At 32.6% G+C, this 13,221-nt stretch overlaps 1 protein-coding gene across 3 annotated transcripts in view; it reads right to left on the bottom strand.

Moving 5' to 3' along the window:
• The window catches only part of mol (dual oxidase maturation factor 1 mol), a 242,918-nt gene that overhangs the window by 21,377 nt on the left and 208,320 nt on the right, over positions 1 to 13,221 (bottom strand). For all 3 annotated transcript variants that reach the window (XM_085944265.1, XM_085944262.1, XM_085944263.1), the window contains one exon: positions 9,125 to 9,347. In XM_085944265.1, coding sequence (XP_085800391.1) covers positions 9,125 to 9,347 — 223 coding nt within the window. The remainder of the gene's footprint in view (positions 1 to 9,124; positions 9,348 to 13,221) is intronic.

Genomic DNA, 13,221 nt, shown 5'->3' with positions numbered 1-13,221 from the left:
ATGAATGTCCCCTTAAGCTTACGCAGGCGGAAGCACATACGATAAATTTATAATATCCTCTATAATTTATATCGGAGCAACTGAGTCTGGATACTTAAGGGAGGTAGTGACATATTTTAAGGTCGAAAATTAAGAATTAGGAGAAGTGTATTGGAATATTTGTATTATATATATTGAACACACAATCGAATCTGCATATGTCGGGTTTCGCGCACATGCATGTAGACCACTATGCGCTATAATAGGCGTCATACTTAATTGTGACAAATTTTAACTAATGGCTCTCAATACTCTCTGAAGCGCTTTCCAAATTGAGTTACTATTGGCGATCGGCTTTTGTGTTTTAAATCAAAGAAGGTATTACTTTAATTACTAACCGATGTGATGGATTACTCCAAGATTTTTTTTTTGTAACTTACATGAACTTGCTAATAATTTTTAATTAACTATTTTTTTATTCAACGAATAAATTCACAAGATTTAAAAATATAACATTCTAATTATTGAACAAATATAATTATGAAAACACTTCTGAGAAAATTGGAAAGCGCTTCGGAGAGTATTAAAAGCCATTAGTTAAAATTTATCGCAATTAAGTATGGCGCCTTTAGCATAGTGGTCCATATGTATAGATTCCATGCTTTTTTCAAAAAAGGTTTTTTCTATTGGTTATAATATATTTTCTCAGAAGTGTTTTCAAAAATATGTATGTTAAAGAAATTGATGTTTAGCATAGTTTACAAAAGAAGATAAAACACGTAGATGCCAGCCACTTCGAAAAATGTGACTTTAAAGAACCAAGAATCTGTTTGCCTGCGGTGCATGTTTGCGTTCGCATAGTGGAACATATGCATGGATTTACATTATATTGGACATAGTAAACAATGGTTACGTAAAAACTTTTTATTTGAGTGCGAAATCGACTCGTAATTTTGTAGAAATCGTTTTCGAAAATAATTTGAGATCTATCACGACACTAAACAGTAAGAAAAGTCTTTATTTAGTCTAGATCATGAAATTTGTGCCTTGATAGTTTGAAGCAGCAATTATAACTGAATTCCGCAAAACGTTGCGAACTCATAATTTACTGTACATAAGACCTGTCATATTAGATAATTCGACATGATATATTGTCTATGGCGACTGGAGTCTGTATTACCGTGAGAATGTTAAATAGCCAGCTATTTAGCCGATAATTACAAAAATACAGCCAGCCGAGAGTCATACAAATCATAAGATAATAATTATCTGAGGGTATTAATTAGTTGCAAAATCATTTACCTCTACTAATATTATGACATTAAAAAAAATGTTATACATAATCTAGCTCCTTCAAAGTCTATACCATCCATTAACTAAAATGTCGATGGCAGCGAATGCACCAAGTAACAGTGGTATAATTCTTTTAAATGGGGTAGAGTATAATTTTAACATAAATGATTCAATATGTAGGTATAGGTTTCAGCAATCGATTGTTTATTTTAAGTTGTGACTGTGTAAGATTATTGCAGCCATACAACGCCTTGTCATTTAATCCACAAATGCCTCCTAAGTAATATCTATAGCCTATATGCAACGTTCCCTCTAATTTTTCTATTTCGTGTGCGGATTATCAACGCATTTGAGCAGTGGCGTAACTAGGGTTGGTGTCACCCGTTACCCGGTGCGGTAAATTTACACCTCCCCACAAACACACACATATAATTTTTCATTAAAACTTGTACTTTTAAAGTATTTATTAATTTCAGTGATTTATTATAATATAATAATAACACCAACAATGATAATTTTTGAAGTACAGCACAGTTTTGAACACTTTTACCGTTTAAAAAGTAATAACTGTGATCTTTCCACAATAAGAACTACCGTGTTCGTGTTGTGTATGTTTCTTACAAGTTGAAAAATGTCAAAGACTAAGAAATGTAGAGGACACGGTACATAGGTGGTCATTGATAAACACTAAAATACATATAGGCACGCGATAGAATGGGACGGATTTAGTGATCCCTCTCGACGTAAAATTTCACTTGCATGCTTGCGTTAGTCGCACTTGACCTTCGCCTTCCGAGAAATGAGTCGAAGAATTGTGCGTGTGATGGTTTCGTGTATTCGAAAAACACTTAAATCTGGCAAAGGAAACTTTCTTTTACAATATTTTTCTGTGAGTACTGTGAGGACTGTGCGCACACGCGCACACCTTACAGGGAGCATTACCTATAGGTGCAACGGAAAAATATTAAAAAACCTCCTAAACACAAGAAACCGTTACCTTACCATGATTATTTCACTTTCCTCAATATTTTTAGTAAGAATATTGCCATAATTTTCAATCAGCATTCAAATTCCAGTTTTCCATAGTATTACATAATATCATTAGTCTTTTTCTGATATATTATATGATATAACATTTATTTTTTATTAATAAATAATCATCTAGTACGGAGTCTGCCACTGGTTGTTAGTTAGTTAGTAGTAAAGTTATTTTTTTTGTGGATATAAAAAGAAATCCCGAAGATTATCCCAATCTAAATTTATTCTAATAGAGTTTTATTAAATGTGTTCGTCTAGCTAGGTTTTTCTAAATTATAACTAACTTATTTACTACGGTTATGTTTTACTATGTAAAAATTATATTATTTGTGAGATACATCTTTGCATATACAGACGTGTGAGAAATGTACAATACATAAGACTAATTTATTATTATTTATAGTGGATTTGAAAATTTGACAGTAATTGCATTGAAAGCTATAAATATTATCGATTGACCTTTTCAAGATTAGATAAAGATTAAGTCTACTTTCTAGATAATAATAATACATTTTATAAGGTTAAGATGTACTTTTACAATATAATGTAATATTCGCTACTTCAGTGAAGGTAGAATTTTATTTACTGGTTACCTTGATTCTGTGAAATTTTGTTCTTCCAATGCTTTGACAAAGTTTTTTCATTGATCGTATTATGATTAAATCAGTATCCTATATATATACATATATATAATTTTAGTAGTGCGATGTAATTAAATTTTGATAATTAATGCTCACTCAAGTTAAATATTTGACAATAAGTTATATGTTAGTGTTCTAACTAATACAATATTTTAGCGCTCGAAATTGTAAATTTTATGAACCAGAACGCTCGACAATTTACGTAAAATATTGACATATTTATGTAATTTTATATGGGTAGGTATATGGAATAAGAATAAGTGTTAGGTGTTATTTGTTATACGCATATCGTACCTAGTTCAGATATAATAGAATAACAGTATTTAAACTTAAGCATGCAGGATTAAAACACGTACATGTTGTCAGCGCAGCAAGCGAAAAACGGGGGTTTATGAGACGTCATAATATAGGTATATTATGTTTTTTGTGAATTCAATTGCTGTTTTATAATTTATGAACTAAAATGTGGCATGTAACTTTTTCACGAGACAGAGAGATAATCTGGATGATTTCACCAACTGGAGCTGCGCTCCGGTACGCTTCGTACCATTTCGAGTCCTGCAGTATTCTGCTTATGTTAAGGATTTGATGAGTGGTTTTGAATAAATTAGTCATCGCAATTAATACCGCCAATAATAAGACTGAATTCACCAAAAAAAATGGCAAGGTTATTGTAAAGTAAACAAAGTAAACAGTATTAATAACAAACCGTTTAAAAGTTTTGTGCGTCATTTTGTGTTTTAAAATACTTTACCGCCATATAAAAAGAAGAAGAAAATAACATGAAGAAAAATACAAAATATTTTGTTCCTTCCAAATTTGAATTATCCCCAGATATGGTGATACAGTTTGCATATTTTGGATTCGATATTATTTTGGTTTTCTTTTGTTTGACTTTCACTGCTGTCAGAATTATTTTCATTTTGTCATATTGCATTTCTAGATTTCAACAGTTCTTTTCATATTGAAAAAATGTGATTATTATTGATTTGTTAAGTGAAATACATAAAATTATTATATCGATCAATGAAACGGGTAATTCAGCCAGTGCCTAATATTATTCACATACTGTAGTTTAATATTTTGATCTCTCTATAAGCCACTGTATGCAAGCATTGTAATCACCTCCCCTTTGGGTACCTTCTACTGGGCAGGGTGGCACCAGAGCAGGGGTTCAATATGAGCTTGCATGTAATAATAAATAAGAAATTTCCCATGACGTTAGCCGGTAAGCCAATAAATACATATTTATTTATACATAGATTTGAAAATTAGGTACAACGAATCGCATATTATGATTTTTATAATAATTTTATAAAACGCATTTGAAATATGATGTGAAGTAGGGTTCCCATATTATTTCACGATTATAAAAAGAGGACATATTTCATAAGCGTCTCCGGGTTCAATCCCTGGTGAGCTCTCAATACATTCAAGTTCTGACTGTTTCTGCAGTGTATTTTACCACTGTAATTGAATCCGTGGTATGCAAATGATTGCTAGATCTCGATATTTTTTACGACCATGTCCGATCCTAATATGATCATATGGGCCTCCACAAAGTAGAGGTTTGTATTAACAAATTTTGTTTTTACGATAAATGAATGTCAGCCACTTGCTCAACATATTAGGTCCGTGCTCTGACGTAAACACAAATTGAAAAACAATATATTATTGTGTACTTGTCAGACCCAGGATTTAAATCTGGGACCCACGACGCTATACGATAATTTACCCCGATATTTTTATTAGTTTATTATCTTGTATTCTCATACGTCATCATATTTATTAACATACTATTTACAGACTAAAATATTATAATAATATTGTCAATCGATTTTACAAAATAGGACCATAAAATGTTCATAGCAGAAAACAAGACATATTATTACGCTTCGTTCGATAAAAATAAAAAAAATTACCGGACACAAACATTGACCCCAAATAGAGAACTAGTCCGGGTAAAAGAGGACGTCTGAGAACCCTAATGTGGAGTTAGTTAAATGGTAAATTACTTTTACCCGTAAAGACGACGGAATGAATTTACATGGTTAAATTATACTCCTGGATGATCGGATCGGATGTCGAATATAAAAGGCCGCGTTTTGCCGCATTCCTAGACCGTGGTAATTTTGAAATTATTGTTCTCCAGTGTTTATAGTAATATGAATTTAAAAAATAAATAAACGGTGATGTTATGTCACAAAAACGAATTCCCCAATATGATAATGCATTCTTTATAACACCAATGCAACACGTTGATAATATTAATTATTTACAATCGTAGTAATTCTAATTAATTATGATTATAATTATCGTTAAGTGCAAGTGTCGGATTAATGGTGTTACAACTAATTCACACGGAGACCTTCACTTATCGGGCGCATCACTGCCTCATATTAATCCTGTCGTATTGACTATATTTGATTTATATGTCCATTCATTATACTATAAATACCATTTTACACACACAACGATTAGATAATTGCTGTAAATTGCAAACTGCAGAAATATACTATTATATTTCACGCAGTAGCGAATCCAAATGTACTATTAAAGGTGATGCGAATCAAAACCACGTAAATCCATAAAAATAGTAGTAGCATAACCAAAGAAATTGAAGATAACCTTGTTCTATAGAAACGAAGCCTAAATATATAAAATTAAAGCTAAAAAAGACTAGTAATTAAATTAACTGCCAATCATTTGACTTTATATATTTATTTGTAGTACACTTAACAATGTTTAAAGAATTGAAAACATTTTAATGCGATTTTAGATTCACTGAAACATTTATAAAATATTATGCAGATATTGCCAAGATTAGCCTTAAATATTAATCAGCGTACTAGAAGCATCTAGTGGAAAATGCGAAGCTTGATAATTGAAACAATTTATAGATAATTTACGTTTTTAAAGTGTATATAAATTAGCTGCATTAGAGAAAAATAGCTGTAAAATAATATGTATGGATAATAATAAGACCACATTTAAGAACTTTTTTTGCCAGTTTACTTTTGACTAAAACAATATTTTCTTTTTAATATTTTTAGATATTATGTACCGATTCGATTAATTAAAACACTTTAAAATGTAAATTAATTATCTCATGTTGCGAAGCTTAGTATTTTTCCGTCAGATATTGCTGGTATGCTGAGCATTTGCCTTAACATGAAATATAGAAAATACAAAATAATATGTATTTATTTAACACAATTTATTAATCATCAGCACTGGTTTCGTCCACTTAAACGTGACACTGTCAACACTGTGACTTCTCTGTTCAACAATATATTATAAGCTCATATTGTGTTATATTTTAGTTAATAGAATGTCTTTCCACCAAAAATTTAAGTTAACACCACTGAAGAAATCTATTATGAATATTATTATTATTATATATTATATTGACTATTTCGAATATGTGTTCGACTTCTACCAGAACCGAAGGATTGAGGTTTAAATACATCTTATTCTTCCATGTCCGCCTATTGACTGGGACAAATGGACACGGTGCCTCCAAGAATCCCTATCGCTAGCCAGTCTTCTTGCATCATCCCAGCATCCCGTAGCTCCGCAGTATATATTCTGTATATAATATTTAGCGGCCTTCTAGGATGCGGAATTCGGTTGGCTTGAAGAACAGCAAGCCAGGTGTAAGTTCTCTTCGGGCATCCGCAGCACATGGCCAAGTCAAGTCCATCATCGCCTCTTTACTCTCAGCGTGATGAGAGACTGCTTGGTTCTTAATTATTATATATATGGAGCATACACATGGGATTTTGTAGGTATGTCTACAAACATATATAATCTATCTATATTCTCTTATATTATTTTATTATATAGACATGGGGCTATTAAAACGCCAATTTCTAGAGTAATATCATACTTTATTTGACAGATCTGAAACATTACGTCTCGCGCAATGACGTGTCCATAGCCTACCATAGTAACCATAGACTGAGGATTATTTTTGCTTGGTGAAATATTGTTTCGCTTTGTGAATTTCCTCCTTTTTTGCTATGTGACTAGTTGTCAAAACTAATTTTACTTATATTTTTAAGCTGTGACATTTTACCTTTGTTTGGTATTCTTTAGTTTATGTGAAAACTATGTTCTAAATGTTTTAATATTTTTAATTGACATTGTGAATTTTGACTAACACGATGTGCTATTAAATTCCCACCTATAAAGAATAGTTTTTAAGTGTTGTAATTCAACAATAATTTTATGTAACTATCTTAAGTCATAGTTCTAAATCTATTTAAGCCAAGTTTCATTAAGCTGGATTTGCACGTAATTAATTTTTAAAGGTAGTACTAGATTTTATTGCGATTTTTTAATGATGCTATATTATGATTTAGTCAGTCACTACTCGTAAGTACACCTCTGTACTGAAAATGCAAATGGTTTCACAACACATCACAGGGAATCTAACAGTGTTAATTGATATGGATGACTAAATTATACGCTCTGCCCACGCGTCTTGCAGATTTTGCAAAACATTACACCAGCCTAATAGGAAGGTCCTCCCCGGTTAAAATACCATTACGTTGTGAATAAATTATGACCACTTAGTCAATATTTCATGTCTGCGAAATGCATCGTGTCTTGTATTTAACTTACATGCAATTTGATCACGATTGTTACTACAGCTAGCCGTGACCAGGGAAAACAAAAATAAAGGGAAGTGGGTTGTGTCTGGGTGAGGCTATAACAAGGTTTAATTCTCGAGTGTGGTGAAATATGGCATAAACTTGTTAAATAATATATTATTTTGAATAGTTACGTGTAACCATATCATAATATAGTTTATTACGTAAACGAAAAGTGCTTTCAATATTGGTAATATTTGAGGACACTCGGCGCACTTTGTGTTTCTTACTTTTGCATCCGCTATTAACACATTCGCTGCTGAGTAGATAATGACTTTTTAATTAGCACCTTTAAAATGCACGTTAATTACATCGATCGGCCGCCTGATAATTACGCGCATGTGCGTCTTCAGCGTCCAAAGTATTAAGTAATAAACCGTATCTGGCTTGAAATTTTTGATTTATGGGGACTGGCTTTCACATTTCTGTCTTATTAATCAGTATTCTGTTCTGTGACTGCTAGCCGCGTGCTCGACTGGCTGTCGGTTTTTTCGTGAATCCCTTTATGTATTACGAGTACATTACAAGTCATTGAAAAGAATTCCCCCACCAAACCACACCCAGTCTTAATCGGGCGTATCGCGAGAGCCTACGTTTGTTGTGAAGCATATTTTTTTTTATGATTGAGAATATCTCAGGAGCAGTTACCCAAGACTGAGGTCACCTTGCACTCAAATGTGCTTTGGCTGAATTTACATGACTTTAAGTTAAAGGTACCTATGGGAGAGAGGAGCATGTAGAGGCAAAATTACACGTCCAGTACGTTCGACTAAAAATGTAGCACGATCGAACAGAGTGTTGAAAGTGAGCATTCGCCCAGTCGCAATAAGCTCGCTGCAAATGTCATATTACATGGAAATGGTACACATGGTTGTCTTTGTATTCCCATGTTTGCAGCACTGAACCACCCCTAGCGGCTCTCGTGATGCAATGTTTAAGGAGCTGGCTTTATACGAGAGCTCTGGGTTTGACTCCCAGTGAAGTGACAATATATTTATGTGATTTTTCTCAAAGCCTGGTAGATTGTTTCATTTTATTACTAACTACACTACTGTCAATAGGCCTATTGGCATGTTGTAGTATTATAAAGAATATAATAATATACATACATTTTTTTTATTAAGAACTAGGTATATATTGTAATACAATGTATTTTCATCATTTTAAATCTGTACCGAATTAGAAGTCTCTGGATATATGGGTGGCTAAACAGCCTTTGATAGTTTATGCAAATGTAGGTATATTATATAGGTTCTAATGGATTTAAATTCAAATTTCATCAAGTACCTTTGGTCGATAGTATTAATAGTATTATATGGGTATGCATTATAATATCATATAATATGACCCAACAATGTTAATGTAAGTTTGGTAGAAACAAAAAGCATTATCCATTATATTATGCACATCTTTCGGTGTATACGTGTTGTTGTCACGATTTCCGAGGTTGAAAAGCTAAATTAATGGTGTTTATAATTTATATGTTTGAGTTTGGTTTAAAGTATGTAGGTAACTCACCATAGCAATATCCCCGCATAGTATCCAGCTGCTCTGTACTGTCCACCCCATGCAAAGCCTTCCTGCCCTAATGAGAAGTACTCGGCCACAGTGAGGATGGGAAACGGAAGTCCTCTCCGTAAGGCTTCGCTGTACGATGACGCCATGGCCCCGGCCTCCAGCCACGTAAACCGCTCGTTGAAATCTACGTCGCTAGGAGGCGTGTAGTTGAAACGAGTGACAGCTGTGAAACAAAGAAAATTGTATATAAATTTTGTTTTGTGGCTTAGTATGTTTATTCAATTTTGAATTGCTCTACATTTCTATAAGGAAACTATCGGAGGTCACCCACCCGATGTTTTATTTGTTTTCATGTATACGGACTACGGAATACAAACATCCCCGTGGAGATATAACGAAGAAATTTTGTGGAGTCACGATTCTTGGCGATGAAAAACACGAAAATAAATGTTTTGTTTTATTTTGATCACTATAATGTCTTCACAAGAACGACTGACAGTTTACATACCAGTAAATAAATGTTAAAAAATAATTTATAATAAAAAATAACTTTATTTGTAATAAAAATAGTTTACGGTCTGACATGATAGACATTAGAGATTAGTTAAGTGCAGTTTTAACACCACTAGGTACATATTTTGTGAGATAGTCTTTTGTATAAAAATTTACAGCCATACATTAAAAATATTCACAATTAAGGACATGGGTTAACTAGAAATAAAAACAATTAATTAATAACAATTAATTTCTCAAAATAAGATGACTTATCCTAAGTCTGAAACTGCGTAGTGCGTATGGATCACCTTTTATGTCCTTTTATATGGTATGTATGTATATTTAAAATGCAGTGCGATCCCGCTCAATGGCTCAATCCTGATTTCTAAATTACACGATTTGAAATACAGAAATCCTGGTAGATAGGTATATGTATTTATATTATAATTCTTGCAATAATGTTAAAAATCTATGATATTTCACTATTCACTTCCTACAACGTTCATTTTTGTAATATTTTGTATGGTAAAATAATATACATTTTTTTATCTCATAGTCTGTTATGGAAAAACAATTAAATATAAGCAAGTTTGATTTTCCGATTTTTCCCATACTCGAAATGCATCCGATGATTATATTTACTGAAATATAACGGTTGATTATTGGTATATTACTATACACTTATAGAAAAAAAATTTAAATCTTTCCTTAACAAAATAACGTTAGATTACACTCAGTATTTTTTTTTCAACACAATAGAGTACCTAGATAATTTTATTTGATTGATTTAATAAACCGTTTTCCTGTTCAAATTTCAGGTACATACTTACCTACGCACAAGTATTTAATATAACGGAACATTATTATATTATTTATTTTATCTTGATTTATATTATGTTCTTTAACACAGCGCACACAGCACACACACAGACGAACACGCTGTCTTTGTCTGACAAAGGTATGCACATGTAACAATAAACTGTTTCTTTATGGCGCACGTACATTTTCATGTGGAATAGTCTGCGTCTTTGTTGCACGATCACATAAATAGGACACCCACGTTGCAACCCTTTTATTGCACGCTGCGCTTAATCGTTTAGTCAGGTATGGTATATACACTTCGCCCACACGCGTTTAAACACATTTACTGTATTGTATTAAAATTTCGTTATTTTTAATAGACAATACCAATGAAAGTCACGCAAAATTTACCGGCTTTATCCAAATATACTTACAAATCTATATTGGTATTGAAATCGACGAGCTCTTTAGCTATGAATATTGTTACCTTATGGCAAGAGAAGACCTGGACGGCCGAAATTGAGATAGCTGAACTGCGTCACGGGATATTTAAAAATGTTCGGTCAAAGCAACTGAAGAGTATCGGCGCTGGATCGTCCAGGATGGAGGAAGTTTTTGAAGGAGATCAAGACTCGGTTTGTAGAGAAGGTTTGTAGTGCCATAAATGATGATGATAATGCTTTGATTATGATATAATAACAGCGCATCGACATGAATGTTGACAGGTAATAGAGCCACCTGGTATTTTTTTTCCTAATATACCTGCTATAGAAATATATATATATATCTAATTGTAAATTCAGGACGAAATTTACACTTGGAGAGCCCTAAATATAGATTATTATAACGTACTAATCTTCAATAAATGTCATTTTTTAATAATAGGTACTTAAATATTATGTTTACAAAAAACTTATATTAATTACAAAAATTAAATTAGTACATGATATTTCTTTCGTTTAAAATTTTGGTATGAAAAATTGATCGTCAAAAAATTACGCTATTCAAATAATTTTAAAATTAACGATAGCAATTTATTGATTCACCATCAGATAAAAATAATCATCGGCATCTGTGGTTTTCATTTAAAGAAATGAAAGGGGACCCGCTGAAAGAAATGAGTATTGCCAGTACGAATAATAATTTAATAATATATTCATATCATGTTCAAGTGTCACCTGTCAGATTTTTTAAATAGGTACATTTTTAAAGCACTGATGAGATTAATAATAATAATATGTTGAAAAAAAAACAACTGGTTGTCAATAAGACGCCAAATTTTAAATCCGTATGTATTTCACTCTGAAAAGAATTAAGTATTATTTTTTTTTTGTATTGGGGAGATATTTATAAAGATTAAAAAGCTCAAGTCAGATGACCGTGTATTTGTAAGAAATAAGACCATATGTGTAAATAATCTGTTAACAATATCACAATGAGAATAAATTGTAAACAGTGAATAGATATGTTTTTCTTATTGAAATCTCATTGCTAAAAAGTGTCGCAAATTGTAATCTTATTTTACAATCTTAGCATACCGACATATGGACACAACTTAGACTTAGCTTACATAATTTTAAACTCCCACAATGGATATTTAGGAATAGACACTTATTTAAAAAAAAATATTACCTACTTATCCAAACATATGTTTTGTTATTATTATTATTAGACCTTGTCTGATACTAATTAGATCATATTATGGGCCTCCGCATAGAGAACAGATTTTTGTTTTTACTAGAAATGGATGTTAATAACCACTTGCTCAGTCTATTAGGTCCATACTTTGACTTCAAACACAAATTGAAAAATAATGTGTTTATTTGCCAGACCCATGATTCGAACCTAGGACACACGACATTATATAAGCCGACGGGTAAGTCGCTCGGCCATTGTGGGCGTCATACATTATAATTACTATACTAACTTTCAGATAATATACAGACTATTTATATCCTGAATATATCCAGGAAAGATACCTGGTAAGGTGATAGGATACCATTCAAACGATTTATTGCCATTGTGTAAGATTTATTCAAACGACTAGACTGACTGAAAGTGGTTAACCACGTGTGCTACCAGTGCTAATATAAGCTTTTGAAATATAACTTCTTAATGATAGAGAAAAATACCATCGCCACGTGCTATAGAAAGGTGGATGTTGGGCAGTGGCGCACCCAGGATTTAATATTAGGGGGTCCAAGGAGGAGAATATAAATTAGTCCCATAGACTCTTTTTCTTCTTCACAGCCTAATTTCTCGTTTATCTTATTCTGTCTATTATTGTCTGTTGCACTCGGTGTACCTACAACATGGTCCCCATATCCTGAAACGGGCCCTCAGGCTAGGATATTTGGCGGCCCCCCTACCTACCGCTAAGATTAAAGGCAGTGTGAAACACTACATTGACGTTTTTCAAATTGTGTATTAGTTCAAATTAAGGGTACTTACTTATACTTTAATAATGGAGCTGTCGAGTATCGACACATAATAATCAAAAAGTATATTGCACAATTATATAATTAAAAATGTTCATGGCCATGAAGTATAATAGCACCGCAGGCGACTTTTTTTTACTATTAAAGCTAATTTATAATGTGTTTTTATCTCACTTATCTGGTCAACCCGATACGCCGGGCCCCCCACAGCTCGGGCCCCCAGGCTAGAGCCCTGTCAGCCCTACCCAGCCATGACCTACCCCACTCCGGAATTCGGGTGGACACCGAGAATTTTTTCACAATTCCATTAGGGATTGGGTTTCTAAAAAAACCTGACATTAGTGTTCGAGATTAGAGTCGAAA

Source organism: Rhyacophila brunnea, unplaced genomic scaffold, assembly GCF_057557595.1.
Source record: "Rhyacophila brunnea isolate RB1 unplaced genomic scaffold, BYU_Rbru_1.0 scaffold_17, whole genome shotgun sequence".
NCBI lineage: Eukaryota > Metazoa > Arthropoda > Insecta > Trichoptera > Rhyacophilidae > Rhyacophila > Rhyacophila brunnea.
This window is presented reverse-complemented; position numbering and strand designations above follow the sequence as displayed.